Source organism: Oreochromis aureus, linkage group 20 (assembly GCF_013358895.1).
Source record: "Oreochromis aureus strain Israel breed Guangdong linkage group 20, ZZ_aureus, whole genome shotgun sequence".
In the NCBI taxonomy this organism is placed as follows: Eukaryota; Metazoa; Chordata; class Actinopteri; order Cichliformes; family Cichlidae; genus Oreochromis; species Oreochromis aureus.
This window is the reverse complement of record NC_052961.1, coordinates 10,363,627-10,382,124: the sequence shown is the minus strand read 5'-3', so window position 1 is coordinate 10,382,124 and position 18,498 is coordinate 10,363,627. Positions and strand designations below refer to the sequence as shown.

General features: G+C 42.6%; 1 protein-coding gene across 2 annotated transcripts in view; it reads left to right on the top strand.

Moving 5' to 3' along the window:
• The window catches only part of LOC116317177 (oxysterol-binding protein-related protein 2-like), a 28,654-nt gene that overhangs the window by 747 nt on the left and 9,409 nt on the right, over nucleotides 1-18,498 (top strand). Inside the window, exons 1-7 of one of the 2 annotated variants that reach the window (XM_031735864.2) lie at nucleotides 9,377-9,465; nucleotides 9,752-9,897; nucleotides 10,010-10,082; nucleotides 13,252-13,327; nucleotides 16,330-16,464; nucleotides 16,749-16,846; nucleotides 16,933-17,115. In XM_031735864.2, coding sequence (XP_031591724.1) covers nucleotides 9,861-9,897; nucleotides 10,010-10,082; nucleotides 13,252-13,327; nucleotides 16,330-16,464; nucleotides 16,749-16,846; nucleotides 16,933-17,115 — 602 coding nt within the window. In that variant the 5' untranslated portion in view covers nucleotides 9,377-9,465; nucleotides 9,752-9,860. Of the gene's footprint in view, nucleotides 1-9,376; nucleotides 9,466-9,751; nucleotides 9,898-10,009; nucleotides 10,083-13,251; nucleotides 13,328-16,329; nucleotides 16,465-16,748; nucleotides 16,847-16,932; nucleotides 17,116-18,498 lie in introns of those variants that run through there. The other variant, XM_039604199.1, reaches the window with a different exon arrangement.

Here is an 18,498-nt window from a genome sequence, read left to right as displayed (position 1 = left end):
TGCGTGCGCAACATTGGCATTTGTTTACTCAGATCCAAGGCAGGCCAAACCTCTGTGTTACAGCCTTCAGAAATTCATGCCATATCGATACAAAAGACACACATTCAAAGTATACTGATACACAAGTCTGTTTTATTTCAAAGTGTTTCAAACTTTACAGCGTTTGCAGACCCAGTGTTCATCATCCCTGCATTTGGCACAGGTGAATTTGTGACATGTTGCACAGGTAAACCTGCTGCGATTCCTGTTGCAGCTCTTTTGCACCTGGCACTGCGTTGTCTTTCCAGTCCCTGGCACAGCAGCTCCAGCAGCCTGTGCGAATATTTCCTTGTGCTGCATGAATCGGCAACGAAGTTCCTGAGCTAGAAGACTTAGAAACAATCTTCTTTTGCCTCTCCACCCTGTACATGCCGTGTACAAAATGTAGGCATTCCCCGCCGCCAGGTCCAGCATATTGTAGAAAACTGCTACTGGCCACCTGCGTGTTGCTGATCTTACAGAATACATCCGTGCAAGTTGAGGAAGTTCATGCCGGACTTTATTCACCGTGCCCAGTAACGTTGTTTTGCGCTGCAGCAGTCTGTGCGACAGTGACAGTGAAGTAAAGAAATTGTCCGTTGTGACATTTCTCCCATCATCCAAAAACGGCTCCATCAGTTTCATGACCACGTTCTCTGCCAGCCTCTCTTCCTTCTGACGACTGGGGTCCTTTCCCAAGTAAGGAGATGCACTGCAGACATATTTGGTGTCCAAGTCCGTGGCCATCCAGAACTTGATCCCAAATTTTTCTGGCTTGTTTGCGATATACTGTGTGAATGGACAACGAACCTTGGTAGGGAACAGCTGTTCATCTATGGTCATGTGTTCTCCTGGAGTGAAACTCTTAGCACAGTTCTCGTTGAAGCGTGTCCAGATGTCGGAGATCGCTGCAAATTTGTCTGTTTTCACCCGTTCTGCCCGCGTGTCCTTGTCATCAAATCGAAGGTGTTGCATAATTGAAATGAATCTATCTCGGGGCATTGTCTCTTTGATTACTGGCACCAGAAATCTTTCTGACCAGCAATCCACAATGGCACCAACAGGACACATGATTGCTCTTACAAACAGGATTGAAATGAATGCCATCAGTTCATGAACTGACAAATTCCAGTCCTGCTCTGATCTGCGGGCTTGATGGACCGTACACTCCCTGATGGTGTGCAGCATTCCCACGTCTAACAGGCAAAGGAAGCTTTGGAGCACACTTGTAATCTTACGCTGTCGGAAGATAAACAAATAGAGAATGGTAAATTTACATGAAGCTCACTGTAAATGGGTTTATATAAATATCATATGTAATATGGCAGTGACAAACCTTAGCAAACTCTGTGGGTCCAGCTTGCGCAGTGAAGCACGAGCGATTTGCTTCTGCACTGGGCATTCCAATGTCCTCCTCAACCCACACAGTGCCGTCTTTTGCCGTGTGGCTCTGGCTGGGCTTCCCAGTACCACAGGGCCTCTTCCGTGGAGGCATGTTGGGTTCTTGTTCCGTCTCCTTTTCAGATTCTTCTGAGGAGGCATCAGTGGCCTGCTGGACAAATGAAACCCCTCCTCCATCAGAATCCGCTTCGTCCATTTCCTGAAGCAAGGCCAAAGTCTGTTGCGTGGAGAGGTTCTTCCTGCGTGGCAGTGATACGGAGGCCATCCTGTTGTGCGTTCTCAGAAATGCGAAGAAGAAATGATTCTCCCTCCTGGTCGGTCTGCTTTTATGCACAGCACTGTGCTGTAGTCAAGCAATGCCACTCCTACACATACACAAATCTCTCCTGGTTGGGGGAGGGTGTGTTCTCCAACAAAAGCAGGAGAACAATGGAGCTGAAAGCCTGTGAAAATCTCAGCGGGGTGTTAACACTAGAATTACTGAGCCTTTTTTTTCCTGGTGCAAGTCCCTACTACTAGATTTATTAGCCCTGCGCAAATTTGCGTAAATCCCCTGAACCTAAGACCTCCTAGAATTACTGACTTTTTTATTTTCTGGTGAGAGTCCCGAGGTGTTAATCACCCCTGTTGAAGTTTTCACAAGTCGTCAGCTCGATTCTCCTCCTGCTTTTGTTGTGCAAACCACCCATTATCTTTGAGGCCTGGTACATTTGCATTTGTTCACTCAGAGTAGCTCCGATCCAAGCCAAGAGAAAAATCTGTGTTACAACCCTCAAAAATGCCTGCTGTATCTATACAAAATATCCCACACATTGACTGACCTGCAAATATGAAAGATACACATTCACAATATATGGAAAAACAAGTCTGTTTAATTTATAAAAAAATTGTGTGAAAACAGAATCAATAGTTGCTGATACACTGACATGAGTAGCATATGTGATCTCTCCAGCTTTGCATGTTCTCTCCTCTGCCTGTTCATGTAAAAATAGCAAAAATTAAAAAACAAAAAACATAAAAAATAATGGTCGCGGAACACTGGACCAGCTCTTTATCCTCTCAAGGATACTTGAGGGTGCATGGGAGTTTGCCCAACCAGTCTACATGTGTTTTGTGGACTTGGAGAAGGCATTCGACCGTGTCCCTCGGGGTGTCCTGTGGGAGGTGTTGCGGGAGTATGGGGTGTCTGGCCCATTGCTACGGGCCATTCGATCCCTATACAACCGTTGCAAGAGTTTGGTTCGCATTGCCGGCAATAAGTCGGACTCGTTCCCGGTGGGTGATGGGCTCCGCCAGGGCTGCCCTTTGTCTTTTTTTTTTTTTTTTTTTTTTTTTTTTATTAACCTGTCCCGTTTGGCTCTTTTGCCATCAGAATTATTGTCTAAAGGCGAAGAAAGATGCCCAACGGATTTACTTTACCAAATGGACCATCCCAGCCTTGCCGTAATGGTCCATTTGATTCAACTTTTTATTGTTTATTTTATTTTCACTTGCTGAATACGGGACAGACTTGACTGGAGGAGAGAACGTGGAGAAAGAAAGAGGAAAGAAAAACAGCTGAGAAGAGGGACGGGGAAAAGGGCAAAAACAAAACCAACAGAATAAGCAGACAAAAAGTACATATATCGATCACCTGGATCACCTGTTGAGAAAGAAAAAAGAAAGCAGAAGAAAAAACGAGAGTAATAAACAAGATCACAATGATATATGGGAATATGACAGTAAATACTAAATATTAAACATTATTGTGCAGCACGTGAGATCGACAGCGCACAGTGTGCTTTGAGGTAGGAGCCAAAAGGGTGTAGTTTGTGTGTGTGATCACCCGTGTGTACACCTGTGAGCATGAACGCGCTTGTTTTAAAAAGGTTCCTTCATGTAATGATCTGCTAGAGGGTGTGGGGGCCACTGCCCCGACCTCCAGGGCATGAAGCAGGTATGGAGGAGATCAAGACTCCAGACATCCAGAGGCCCCCAGAACACAAGAGACCAAGGAAGACCAACAGAGGGGCAGCCGCGCCACTATCCCAGAAAGAGCTGAGGAGAGTCCCAGATGAGGGGTCACTCAGCAGCCGCGAGCAGAATCCAGGGGTTGCAGTGACGTGCCCGTGAGCTCCACCGGCAGCCAGCTGTGCCTGAGTGGCCGAGCCCCGGGCCGTGAGGCCGAGGGCACCCCATCCCCAAAGTGGCCCGAGCGAGCCCCAGGCTCCAGGCCCCAATAAGCAGCCGCCAAGGAGTGAGCCGGTGGTACCTGGGCGCCCACCCCGGAGACAGAGAACCACCAACGCACCGATGTCTGAGGCGTCCGCCACCGGCAGGGGAAGTGGTGGGGAGATGGGCCTCAAACCTTGGAGGGCCTGAGATGTCCCCAGAGAGGTGGCGCCTGATACCCAACCTGACATATAGACACAGACAAACAGGCACACACAGATACAAACATCTATTCCCACCCTCATGCTCTCATATACAATTGCTCAACACTCACCCAACGTGGAGACAGACATAGAGAGACGCTGTACACACAATCACACTCCCCAAGCGTACTCTAAGCCCCGAGTCTAGGTACCCTTGCCCTGGAGGGGAAACTGCACCCAGACTCAGGTGGTGTAACCCTTTTCCCTGCGGTGGGGAGAAGCAGACCGCCCCGACTCCGCAGCAGCAGGGAGGCCCCATACACCAGACCCCAGTCGGACGGCCAACTCCTCCTCCTAGCCCCCCTGCTCCAGCAGGCCGCAGAGAACGGGGGTGTAGGAAGACTCCAAACCTCCCTCCACCCGCTCATATGTACTGTTGATGTATGTGTGTTCTAAGGTGCATTTAAAACCCACCGGTTCTGTTCATAATTTTTATGGACAGGATTTCTAGGCGCAGCCAAGTGGCGGAGGGCTTTCGCTTCGGTGGCCTCAGAATCTCATCTCTGCTTTTTGCGGATGATGTGGTTCTGTTGGCTTCATCGGGTGAAGGCCTCCAGCTTGCACTGGAGCGGTTCGCAGCCGAGTGTGAAGCGGGAATGAGGATCAGCACCTCCAAATCTGAGGCCATGGTTCTCAGCCGGAAAAGGGTGGAGTGCCCACTCCGGGTCGGGGATGAGTTCCTGCCCCAGTGGAGGAGTTCAAGTATCTCGGGGTCTTGTTCGCGAGTGATGGGAGAAGGGAGCCGGAGATCGACAGACGGATTGGTGCTGCGGCTGCAGTGATGCGGACGCTGCACCGGTCCGTCGTGGTGAAGAGGGAGCTGAGTGTAAAAGCGAAGCTCTCAATTTACCGGTCGATCTACGTCCCTACCCTCACCTATGGCCACGAGCTGTGGGTAGTGACCGAAAGAACGAGATCGCGGATACAAGCGGCAGAAATGAGCTTCCTCCGAAGGGTGGCTGGCCTCTCCCTTAGAGATAGGGTGAGAAGTTCGGCCATCCGGGAGGGGCTCAGAGTAGAGCCGCTGCTCCTCCACATCGAAAGGAGCCAGTTGAGGTGGTTCGGGCATCTGACAAGGATGCCTCCTGGGCGCCTCCTGGGTGAGGTGTTCGGGCATGTCCCACCGGGAGGAGGCCCAGGGCAGACCCAGGACACGCTGGAGAGATTATATCTCTCGGCTGGCCTGGGAACGCATGTGTGTTCCCGGATAAGCTGGAGGAGGTGGCTGGGGAGAGGGAGGTCTGGGCTTCTCTGCTTAGGCTGCTGCCCCCGCGACCCGGCCTCGGATAAAGCGGATGAAGATGGATGGATGGATAAAAAATAAATTCCGGACCCTCAGTTCTTTTGCCACACGGCAAAAGACGGCACTGTGTGGGTTGAGGAGGACATTGGAATGCCCAGTGCAGTAGCAAATCGCTCGTGCTTCACTGCGCAGCTGGACCCACAGAGTCTGCTAAGGTTTGTCATTGACATATTACATATGATATTTATATAAACCCATTTACAGTGAGCTTCATGTAAATTTACCATTCTCTAATTATTTTAATTACTCCCCATCAGGGAGTGTACGGTCCATCAAGCTCGCAGATCAGAGCAGGACTGGAATTTGTCAGTTCATGAACTGATGGCATTCATTTCAATCCTGTTTGTAAGAGCAATCATGTGTCCTGTTGGTGCCATTGTGGATTGCTGGTCAGAAAGATTTCTGGTGCCAGTAATCAAAGAGACAATGCCCCGAGATAGATTCATTTCAATTTTGCAACACCTTCGATTTGATGACAAGGACACGCGGGCAGAACGGGTGAAAACAGACAAATTTGCAGCGATCTCCGACATCTGGACACGCTTCAACGAGAACTGTGCTAAGAGTTTCACTCCAGGAGAACACATGACCATAGATGAACAGCTGTTCCCTACCAAGGTTCGTTGTCCATTCACACAGTATATCGCAAACAAGCCAGAAAAATTTGGGATCAAGTTCTGGATGGCCACGGATTTGGAGATCAAATATGTCTTCATGCAGTGCAAAACAACGTTACTGGGCACGGTGAATAAAGTCCGGCGAGAACTTCCTCAACTTGCAAAAGACACTACACAGCGAGAGGTATTCTCCACTTCAGTGCTTAGAAGTGTCTCGTGCCAGGCAGTGCCAGGTGCAAGACAGCTGCAACAGGAATCGCAGCAGGTTTACCTGTGTCAGAAATTCGTGACTCAGAGTAAACAAATGCAAATGTTGCACAAACACAAACACAAACGTAGCTAATCTGTCTTTATTAGTCCCACAGGTGGAAAATCTGCATTGTCATTGCAGAAAAGTGGACAGTGCAAGACAAACGGAGCAAAAATAATAATAAAAATAAAAACTGTACCAAGAACACAGTATAGAAAGTGCACTATACAAACAATCTGGAAACATAAATATGGACACGTGTATTGAAAAATATTGGTGTGTGTGTATTATGTATGTGTGTATGTATGTATAAATAGACTGCATGTATATTATGTACAGAGTGGATATATAATTATATGTACAACATTGTGTATATATCTTTATGGACAGGCACACAATGTAGTGACAGGGATTGACAAGAACTAATATTGCGTATGAAAAATACTGCACATATAAACTACCATGGTGTGTTGTAGGCTGCAGGTACTTGTTGTAAAGTCTTAAAATGATTGGAAGGAAAGACCTGAATCTCTCCTGGTTGGGGTTTGGGGGAGGCTGTGTTTGCACAACAAAAGCAGGAGAACAATGGAGCTGAAGGCCTGTGAAAATCTCAGCAGGGTGCTAGGAGGTGTTAGGTTCAGGGGAATTTACACAAATTTGCGCAGGGCTAGTAAATGTAGTGGTAGGGACTTGCACCAGGAAAAAAAGGCTCAGTAATTCTAGTGTTAAGCTGTTTTCTTGCCCTTGGCTTCCACTTTCTCCTTTTAGAAATCTGACAAGCAATTAACCCAACTAACCAACTACTACTATGAATGAATGATCTTAATTCCCAGTCACATTTTTTATCCGCCTCTACCAGACTACATTTGCATGTTTTATAGCTCAGAATAATCATTTTCTACATATATATATATATATGTATACCGGGTCTTTTTGCAGCTCCTCACTGATACTGTATTCGCATCAATTCAGTTCAGCTCATCTGCTTTTCAGCCAGCTTTCTTCTGATTGGCTGCACCTTGCATGCCATACACAAGGTTAGAACAGCAGGTGGTGCTGCTGTAATAAAAAAAAAAAACAAACAGAGCAAGGAGTAGAAAAAAATGCCTGAAATAGAGCATTTAGCTCAAATGAAGCCTGAGTTTTGTGGCTCACAAGGATTGCTTGTACCTCATTATTTTAAACCTTGCTTAGCATTTCATCTTCCACTGTATATATTACAGAAAATAAGTTCAAACATAACAGGTCTGCCCTTTAAAAGGGTGTTTGCACAATTCCCCTCTGTGTAGTGTTGCTCTAATTTAATACCTATTTAGTTTTAAACTGAAAATTATTGTTGAAATATTGGCCAGTAATGTTTGTAAATGTTTACAAGGCCATGTCTGCAAAAATAAAAGTGAAGCAGAATGAATAAAGCAAGAGGAATGTTTGTGTAAAGCTGCCACCTTGTGGATACTGGAGCTGTGTTTGAAAGGACCACAGCCAGGTCTTTGTGGTTTGTAATGGACATGAGATGTTTTCTCTTCCGGTTAACAACAACCTAAATCTTCATCAGCCAGCTATTATACTATTAACCAGCTGTTATAATAACCAAACAGAGTCCGGTTCCTCTCCCATCATCCTTCCACACCTCTGTCACACCTTTGCTCTCTGGATACAGGAGTGGATGAGTGGAGATGCACAGGGTGGTGATGTCCATGAAGACTCCCATCACAGAACAGAGCAAAGGACAGGCACAATAAAATAAATGGCTCTTAAGATAATGTTGATAATGCTTCCATCGAGTCAAGTGTCAAAACCACCTGCTTTTCAGCTGACTACACAAGCGGCTCTTTTTCTGCCACATTTTTCAATGATAGTTAGTGGGTTATGAATCATTTACTAGTGCTTTATGAACCATTATAAGAACATCTGGGTTGTCAGGTTGTGAAAAATAAAAATTTTTCTTTTTTAATCTTCAGTGTTCAGGAAGAGCCGATCTTACCTTCTAAGGAGCTTGTGAAGAAAGCAACTGGACTTCTTTAAATTACTTTTAGATTTTTCACCTCTTATCCAAGCATTTAAGAGGCTTCTTTGGTGCACTACAATCCATTTACAACAATTTTTATAATAATGACTTAACATGGAGAAGCCTCTTGGATGAGAGGTGAAATGTCCTCAAGAATTCAGTCCAAGCTCCTTAGACCACAGTGAACTGGATGGCTGAGAAGCTTCTGCACAAAAGCTACAGTGCGTCTGCACCACAATGCATTTACAACAATTTATTGTAATAATGACTTAACATTTATGTGCACTTAAAGGCTTATTAAAGAGAATGAACTCCTTGCTATTTATTGATGGGCTTCCGTACTGCCTCACTGCATTTTATCAGCTCAACGTGAATCAATTAAATATCTTAGTGGGTGCTTTATAAAAAAATCAGTGGCATGTGGAAATGTAGGCTTTATATCACAGAGCTGACACAATGAAACCATAATCCTTAATGATTTGGTTGAATTAATATAGATTTATAGTCTAATTATTGGATAAATTGTAATATTTCAGCAACTGAAAAATGAAAACTAGCACTTAGTTTGTAGCACAAAAGAACCTTAATTTTCCCTTTTCCTGCTAAAAAATTCAGGCAAGGAAGCTTTAACCTAGAAGAATATTCCAAAATGTTAAAAACAAATAAAACAAACAAACAAAAGAAACCTCTAAAAATTTTAAACAACCCATTGATATGTCATCTTTGAGATATAATTTTACCTGCATTTCAATGTTACACTATAATAGACCATCCATCTATCATTCCAACCACACAAAATGTACATGAACTAAGATTGCCTGAGGATGTTACCACAAACTCATCAATCCATCATTTATTTCCATGTCAGGGGTGAATTTGCACCTGTATTAAAAGCTAAAGATCGTATAAAATGTACAAATTAAGGTACAGTTAATGTTACATATTTAAAAAATAAAGATTTACTACTTCTAAGTGAGCAAAACAACCGTGATCTCGACATCTAACATTTAAGGGGCTCTGCAGCCTAAATAATTTGCATGCATATAAACAACTGCAGATTTATTTAAATATTTAGTAAGTCTTGGTCAGTTTAAACTCATGATTACAAACCCTTTAGCTTCTATGTGCGCCTGTGTTGCTGGTATAAATAAAATAAAATAATAAACTTATAATAATCACTTAATACATATTAATATTTAAAGAGTCTGGTCCATCCAGCCTGAGCCCAGCGTTGCCTTTTTTAATGTCACATTATTGGTTATGTGCAAAAATAGCCTTTGGACCCCACGTCTGCTCTTTGCCCTTTATTTCTGGACCTATGCAGCCTGCGCTCTGATTGGCTGACGAACCTGCCAATCGTGGTGTCCTTGCCGCCCACTTCCGCCTACTTCCAGAGGCACCCCAGCCCTCGGTTGTTTATGTTACCGGAGCATTAATTTGACCTGAACTCACAGGTATATGTGACTGAGCTGTGTTTAAATGTCAGTGCCGGCGGTGGTTTGTTGTTGACTGTGTTGATGTTGTTACATCATTTTTTGCCCAGCAGACATTTACACCATCTGCAGCAGCGATGCTAAGGGCTCGTTAGCTAGTCTTAAAGCTAACTACTGGCTTTTTATTTAGAGGAGCACGGTGACTGACAGCCGGAGAGGAAGCTGTTTTTGTTTTGATTACATTACTCATACGGTGAGTAATGTGTGACTGTCCCGCTTGGTGTTGACGCTGCCGGTGTCGTTGTAGGTGGTGGGTGCTGCTGTCTGTGATGCTCGGAGGGAGGCTGGGCTCCAGGGACAGGCCAACGGTGGAAACATGACTTCTGAGTAACCTGCAGCTACTTTGTCTGCTCAGTATGAACAGCGAGGAGGAGTTTTTCGACGCTGAGACAGGTGAGACATGCCGACGAAGGCCCAAATTAGTTAATTATGTATAGTTATTTCTTGTGCCTGTATACTTATTTTGTCTTCTCCTACTACTCCCGCTCTTGCTCATCATCCCCAGGGCTGGAGTCAGATGATTCCTGCGAGGTCAGCTTTAAAGATGCCACACAGGAGAATGGAGTGTGGGAGCGCAGGTGAGGGGCCGTGCACACGCGGGGAATAATTACGGAAAAACATAATCACTTCATTGACGCAGAGCTGTTCTGAGTGATCACCTCGATCCTCTGAAAGGTTATCTCATGATAGAAGTGGTCTTTTCTAGGGTTACAGTATCTCCTTTCATAATTTACAGCCTTTAGTTCCAGAGAAAGTGTAGGATAGAGTGTCAAGAGGGGAACTGGTGTACTGCATGTGGAAGTAAGGAGAAAATATGTGAGGGTAGTACAAGATATGTATGATGAGTAGCAGATAGGCTCAAGGTGGGGACTGACACTGAGCCCCTTCTTGTTTGCAGGAGTGATGGAGAGATTGATAAAGGAGTCTCCCTGATGCTATGATGTTTGACGATGATATTGTTATATTTATATTTATAGTGAGAGTGGGAGCAGGTGGAAAAGAACCTGGAGAGGTGGAGGTATGCTCTAGAGAAAAGAGTAATGAAATTTAGTGAGGCTGCAAGGAGCAAACAGAGTGAAGGTGCACAAGTATCTGGGGTCAACCATTTAAAGCAATGAGCAGTGCATAAGAGAGGTGAAAAGGAGTTTGTAGGTAGTTAGGAGAGGAGACAAGTGTCGGGATGATTTATGACAGAAGAATAGCAGCAAGAGTGAAAGGGTTGGTGTGTGCGAGGAGGGTGCTAGGGATAGAATAAGATGGAGACAGATGATCGATCATGAGTTCTGAACTTAGAGATGTGTGGTGAAGAGTGTCCCGTGCTCCTGCATCATTGTGTGATGTCATGCTTTGTGGTAGAGAGGAAGTCTCCGCAGAGGGTGGTGAAAGCTGCACAGAGCATTCTTGGCAGCAGCCCCCAGACCACCGTCACCACAGACATCTACACTAGCAGGAAAAGGGCCTCTCTGTCTTGAAAGACCCTACTTATCCAGGAAACAGACTGTTTGTCCCACTCCCCTCAGGCTGGATGCTGCGGAGCATCAAGAGCAGAACCACCAGACTGAGGAACAGCTGCTTCTTCAGGCTGCAAGATGGTTGAACTCTGGTGGTGCTCTGTAGTCTCTGCTGCTCCCAGCTAGAGGAAACAGACATATGAAGCCACTTGTCTTTCCACTGCACACAATTTCATTATTTTTAGAAAATGGTCTTATTTGTACTGACACTGTATATACTTTTTCTTTTCCTTTTTTCCTGTATTGCTCTTTTGTGTTCTCTTGGCTTTTACACGGAACCTAGGTGCACAATTTTGTTTCACCTCATGTGAATACATGTGTTAGAATGACATCAAACACCTTGGAATCCTTGAATATATACACATTTAGTAATTTTCAAAAGAAAAAAAGAGAAAACCAAGATTCCAATGTTTGCCTGTATTCACAGACTATAATGAGGTGAACTATAACGTGCATCCACCTCCTTATCAGACACTTTTTACACAGTCAAACAAATGTTATTGCTGCCTGTGGTTTACATACTGTGCTCTTTCACAGTAGGCAAAGTCTCTCGCTGAATGGATGCTTGGTTTCCTCTTGCCTCTTTAAATTGCTTGCCACCATGTTAGCATTAGTTGTTCTCTATTAATGGCACACTCGAGCTGAAGGCTGTTGACATCCTGAGTCCAGCTGAAGCCACGACATCGGTGGCTTAAATTGCCTGTTTTCTTTTTCTTTAGATGGTAAAAGTGATCAGTTTCACTTCTTCCCAAATTCTCTTCCCCTCACTATTAGTTAGGGCTGTTGATATGTACTAATATAGTAAATTTAAAAGTTATTCACTATTTTTTTGTGTATTGACAATATTAATGTTTGGGTGCACGATTTGGGAACTACTTTGTATTAAAACACTCTAATTAAATCAGAAAACGAGGGGATATTATTTAAAAGAATAGTGTTGCATCTCTCCATTAAACCAATAACCATATATCATCTGCCAGTTGTGTATTACATAGTCCATGTAATGCATGTTAGTACCAATGTCCACTAATGTTATATTAACATAAAAAGCGTTGTACTGACAACTAATTTACTACTAGATACTCGAACTGGAGTAAAAAATCTGAGTAGTCGGAGGACAGTTATAATCAACCTCAGACGATAAAAGATATTATGTGTGTATTTAAGACTAATTTAAAACTGTGAATTACATTCTTCAAAAAATTAAGCATATTTTAAAGTAACTGAAATTTGTGGCATTTTGTATCATGCAGAACATTGGGCATCCTCTGTATCAGCTGACCCAGTGTGAATAATGTTGCCAGAGCTGCTTTATTCGAGTGTAACAGATTAGATTAGACTAGTTTAGAGAAGATCACATCAACCCCAGTGGCTGCAATAGGTTTTGTCTGCTCTTCCAACTCTGCCATCGCTGTCCTCTGCCAGAAGGTCTCTGGACACCTCTGCACTAGACGTTCCAGAGGTGGATGGTCATGTGGAGTTAGGATGCTCTCACCTGATATTTCAGCCTCCTCCCAAAGACATGAATGTTAGTTTATAATCACTAATTAGCAAAACCTATCTGTTTCCAGTCCCCTCCTCTGAGAACTGCTGTAAATAGCCTGATATAAAAAAAACAAGCATTTGACCAGTTCCTTTGCAGGGAGAGAACACTAAAAACATATTTGTCAGGATGTGAGTCTGACTGGCACCTGAGCAATTGCTGTAATGGTAAACATGTTGGCTCAAGACACAGAGTTGTTTTTGTCGCCTGTGTGTGTGTGTGAGTGATACTGTATGCTGGGTCATTTATTTTTCTGTCAGTCCCTTTGAAGGAACGCTCATGGTAGTGACCAGAGAGCATTGCAACCACATTTTTAAACTGTCAGCTTACAAACGCTTCCTCTGCAGAGCATTTGGAGTTACTGCTGGTGCAGCAATGAGGATGGCAATCAAAAAGCAGGCTGCGAGTTGCCTCTATAAATACCTGCATGCTTCACATTAGGAAACAACAGTCAAACTCATTACATCAGAATATTTGCACTCCTCAGTCTCTATCTACTGTGTTCACACTCTGGCAATAAAAGACACGTTGATGCTGAAAAGATTTATAGGCTTATTTTTCCACAAAGAAAATTGTTTAGGAATCAATAAGAGAACTAATGAGAAATATGAGCTCTAAGCAGAATTGATAATAGCCTTGATATCTATTAAAACAGTTTTTGTTGCTTAATATCATTTTTCTTATTCGATCCAGGAAAAAGCTGCCAGCTGAAATGATCTCCAGAAATAACTTCAGTGTTTGGAATATTCTGAAGAAATGCATTGGCATGGTGAGTCCTACCAAACTCATATCTGTCTCCAGTAATATTACTGGGTGCTGATTTTGAATCTATGATTTTCTTTTCTGTGGTCACTGTGACAATAAACTGCACATAACAAAAATCACCTGTTGTGTCTGAATAAAAACTGCTGGGTGAGTTTGATCAAAAATAAACCCAAGTATTACCTTTATTATGAATACACAAAGTTGCGTGATATTATAGCTTCATTAATGGTCTGTCCAGAGTGTCTGTACCTGTAGTTATAATTACTAATTACTAATTACAACAGCTTTACTGCTCTAAGAAGTGGAAATACGTCTCATCACTGTTGTGAACTTCAGCTGTGTGCATGCATCAGTGCAGCAACACGATGTGCTCATATGAATCCTGGTTCAGCTGTCTTTAGGGGCAGGGGCGAGATATCTGATTTAGCCTATAGGTTTCTACTAGTTTCTAGCTGTGTCCCTGTTATGTCATCTCTGGTTTTCACAATCTCCCAATTAAACTGTGAGAAAAGAAAACTACAGCCTAAAAACTGTACACAGCCGCTTCTGAGATTTTCTCCAAACTTGGAGTTCAGTTCAATTCAGTTTTATTTATATAGCGCCAAATCACAACAACAGTTGCCTCAAGGTGCTTTATATTGTAAGGTAGACCCTACAATAATACATTCAGAGAAAAAACTCAACAATCATATGACCCCATATGAGCAAGCACTTTGGCAACAGTGGGAAAGAAAAACTCCCTTTTAACAGGAAGAAACCTCCGGCAGAGCCAGGCTCAGGGAGGGGCGGGGCCATCTGCTACGACCGGTTGGGATGAGAGACGGAAGACAGGATGACAGACATGCTGTGGAAGAGAGACAGAGATTAATAACAAGTGTGATTCAATGCAGAGAGGCCTGTTAACACATAATGAGTGAGAAAGGTGACTGAAAATGAAATACTCAATGCATCATGGGAATCCCCCAGCAGTCTACACCTATTGCAGCATAACTAAGGGATGGTTCAGGGTCACCTGATCCAGCCCTAACTATATGCTTTAGCAAAAAGGAACATTTCAAGCCTAATCTTGAAAGTACAGATAGTGTCTGTCTCCCGAATCCAAACTGGAAGCTGGTTCCACAGAAGAGGGGCCTGAAAATTGAAGGCTCTGCCTCCCATTCTACTTTTAAATACTTTAGGAACAGCAAGTAGGCCTGCAGTGTGAGAACGAATTGCTCTAATGGGGTGATATGGCACTACAAGGTCATTAAGATAAGATGGGGCCTGATTATTTAAGACCTTGTATGTGAGGAGCAGGATTTGGAATTCAATTCTGGATTTAACAGGAAGCCAATGAAGGGAAGACAAAACAGGAGAAATCTGCTCTCTCTTTCTAGTCCCTGTCAGGACTCTTGCTGCAGCATTTTGGATTAACTGAAGGCTTTTCAGGGAGTTTTTAGGACATCCTGATAATAATGAATTACAGTAGTCCAGCCTGGAAGTAATAAATGCATGAACTAGTTTTTCAGCGTCACTCTGAGACAGGATATTTCTAATTTTAGAGATGTTGTGCAAATGGAAGAAAGCAGTCCTGCATATTTGTTTAATATGTGCACTGAAGGACATATCCTGGTCAAAAATCACTCCAAGGTTCCTCACAGTGCTACTGGGGGCCAAGGTAATGCCACCCAGAGTAAGAATCTGGTTAGATACCATATTTCTAAGATTTTCAGGGCCGAAAACAATAACCTCAGTTTTATCTGAATTAAGAAGCAGAAAGTTAGCGGCCATCCAGGTCTTTATGTCTTTAAGACATTCCTGCAGTTTAACTAATTGGTGTGCGTTACCTGGCTTCATGGACAGATAGAGTTGGGTGTCATCTCCATAACAGTGAAAAGTATGCAATGTCTTCTGATGATATTGCCTAAGGGAAGCATGTATAATGTAAATGGAATTAGTCCTAGCACTGAACCCCGTGGAACACCATAATTGACCTTAGTGTGTGAAGAGGACTCTCCATTTACATGAACAAATTGGAGTCTATTAGATAGATATGATACAAACCACTCTAATAGAATATTATGGTCAACAGTATCGAACGCAGCACTGAGGTCTAGCAGGACAAGCACAGAGATGAGTCCACTGTCAGAGGCCATAAGAAGATCATTTGTAACCTTCACTAAAGCTGTTTCTGTGCTGTGATGAGCTCTGAAACCTGACTGAAACTCTTCAAATAAGCCATTCCTCTGCAGATGATCTGTTAGCTGTTTGACAACTACTCTTTCAAGGATGTTTGATATGAAAGGAAGGTTGGAGATTGGCCTATAATTAGCTAAGATAGCTGGGTCTAGAGATGGCTTTTTAAGTAAAGGTTTAACTACAGCCAGCTTGAAGGCCTGCAGTACATAGCCGATTATTAGAGATAGGTTGATCATATTTAAGATTGGAGTGATTATATTTTCCTATTCTGCTCATTTCCAGCTTCACATTTTTATTCTTGGACTATAGTAGAGCTGCTTTGCACAATTAGGTTAGAAATAATCCGTATTTGTCTTATCCCATCCCTCTAATCCAACTGTCTTCTGATTGAATGCTCCTTGTAACCGTGTGGACAGAGCTTTTGTGGTCACACTCGAGCTGCGATGACCATATTAGGGAAATTTACATATTTGCAGACAGCAAGGTGAAAGCATAACAGGTCAACTTTGAATAACTGAGTGCTTTTGGTTACTTAATCTCTCTGTTACAAAATCACTCATGACTGAACTTGTCTCTACATTTGCTTCTGGAAGTCATTTCAAAATAACCAAAATAGATAAATGAACATCTGAACTGTAAATGTGAATGTTGTGCTATTGTTACTCCTGCTTTTTAAAACCAGTGAATGTTTGTTGTAAGTTAAGTAATGTGTTGCATAAGTTGTTTGAAGTGAGGTAGTTTCTGTCAGCCTTTGAGTCTTTGTCACCTTTTTGTTGTAGTTATTTTTCTGAATGAGAGTGATTGATTGTTTTTGTTGTGCTGCCACAGGAGCTGTCCAAAATAGCAATGCCGGTCGTGTTTAACGAACCGCTCAGCTTTCTCCAGAGAATCTCAGAGTACATGGAGCACACTCACCTCATCCACAAAGCCTGCAGTTTATCAGACTCCATAGACCGCATGCAGGTAGAGGCAACACACACACGTGATGTTGTGATGTTTTAAAAATACTGTCAGTGTATTTAAATTTCTCCCAGAAATACATTTCCTCTGAACATTGCTAGGGGAAATAATGAACTGTTTAAAGCTCTTTTTTTTTTTTTAAGTGCATGAACCAAAAATAAACCCAAAATAAACACCAGAAAAGCAGGAATAAGGGATTGTTTTCTTATTTTTGCTTGAAAAATGACTTTTCACTTGCTGTCAGTGGCTGCAGCCCGGCTCTGATTCATGTTACGTCTCTGTGACAGGTTGTTGCTGCATTTGCTGTTTCGGCTGTAGCATCTCAATGGGAGAGGACTGGAAAGCCTTTCAATCCTTTACTGGGGGAGACCTATGAACTCACAAGGTATTGGAGAGGATGGGTTGAAGCTTCGTTATGCCTTTACGATGATACTTCAGGTCATCCAGTTATTTCAAATCATCTTTTTTAAGGGAGGACGAAGGCTACAGATTGATCTCGGAGCAGGTGAGCCACCACCCTCCCATCAGTGCCTTCCACGCCGAGTCGCTGAAGAAAGAATTTGAGTTTCATGGCTCTATCTACCCAAAACTCAAGTTCTGGGGCAAAAGTGTGGAGGCTGAACCTAAAGGCACCATGACGCTGGAGTTACTAAAGTGAGATTTCCCTGCAGTTATTGATCTAGCGTTCTGCACGCTCACCCACTTTTCTGCTGGTGCTAGGCTTTTAGCTGCATTATTAAACTTTCATAATGTTGAACTTTGGATGACCTCATGTTCATTCACGTTGAAGAAGCCGCAAGCAGCAGCTGGTTAGATTAGCGTAGTAATGTGAAAGGGTTAAACGACTAATCTGGGTCTGCTCAAAGCTCTCAAAGTTCCTCTGGACTTGGTTCTAATTAACTCATCAAAACTATAAACAAAACCTCAAATGATCCGGATTTAACTTATGGACTGAACAAGCAAGAAATTATGTTAACTAGAGAGCTTTAGATGTGCTGATACATGGAATTTATCTACACACAGTATTATCAGATTGAACATGAGTGCTGTAAACTGACTCTGTTGACGTTTGACACACAGAGCAATTTTCCCCAATTTTCCCCTAACTTCAGTCCAGTTAATTATTGGATGTTTGTGACGTTGAAGATGCTTTCTCTGTGAGGTTTTCAGATCACAGTTTTTTTTACATTTTCAGTTTTACACCTTTTCCTACTCACAAGGACCTTCCTTGTGGTTATTCGTACTACGACAGCATAATTAAGTAATAGATAAACAATTAAAATGAACTAATATAGAAATTTCCCACTTTTTTTTTTAGAGTGGGTCCACAGGGAATTAATAAAAACTAGAATTACAGAACAGTCTGGGTAATGACAGGCCAGAACTTTTCATGTAATTTTTATTTTATTTATTGCGCCAGGATTTCTTTTTTCACGTACAGAAACTGATACATATTGTTAAACTTGCGCTTCTTTTTTTATGTTGACTTATCTCAGGGATAAAATAATGTAGTTAAACTTATGTACACTGACGAAAAGGAGATTTACAAAGAAGGTGGCGATCATATGAAACTGAGGTTTCAGTTGATTAAGATTCAGTTGGCATCTAATGGGTTAACAAAATCTTCAGAGTTATTGTTATGGATGAGCAGTAAGTGTATTTAATTAAGAACAGTTGTATTTTGAGACTTCTAAATTATATTTAGATGTGAATTGATGAACCATTGATATAAAAATCTGTCTTCCTTAAGCTTGTATTCAGCAGAGTTATTAGTTCAATGAAATGTAATAAGCTGAGTGTTTGACAGATAAAATGTGGGTTTTATTAATATATTCCCTGCTGAAAAATAAGCTTTACTGGTTATTTCCCACTTCTTTTGGGTTGTTGAGTAAAAAGCTAACTTCACAAATTGTGTGAAAATCTTCTCACATGTATATGTCATTTTAGAAAAAAAAAACAGAGCATGCTTAACTCGCGTAATACTTAACTTCAGCACTGACAGTTTTGTATTTCATGTATTTGATATAGCACGGCAGG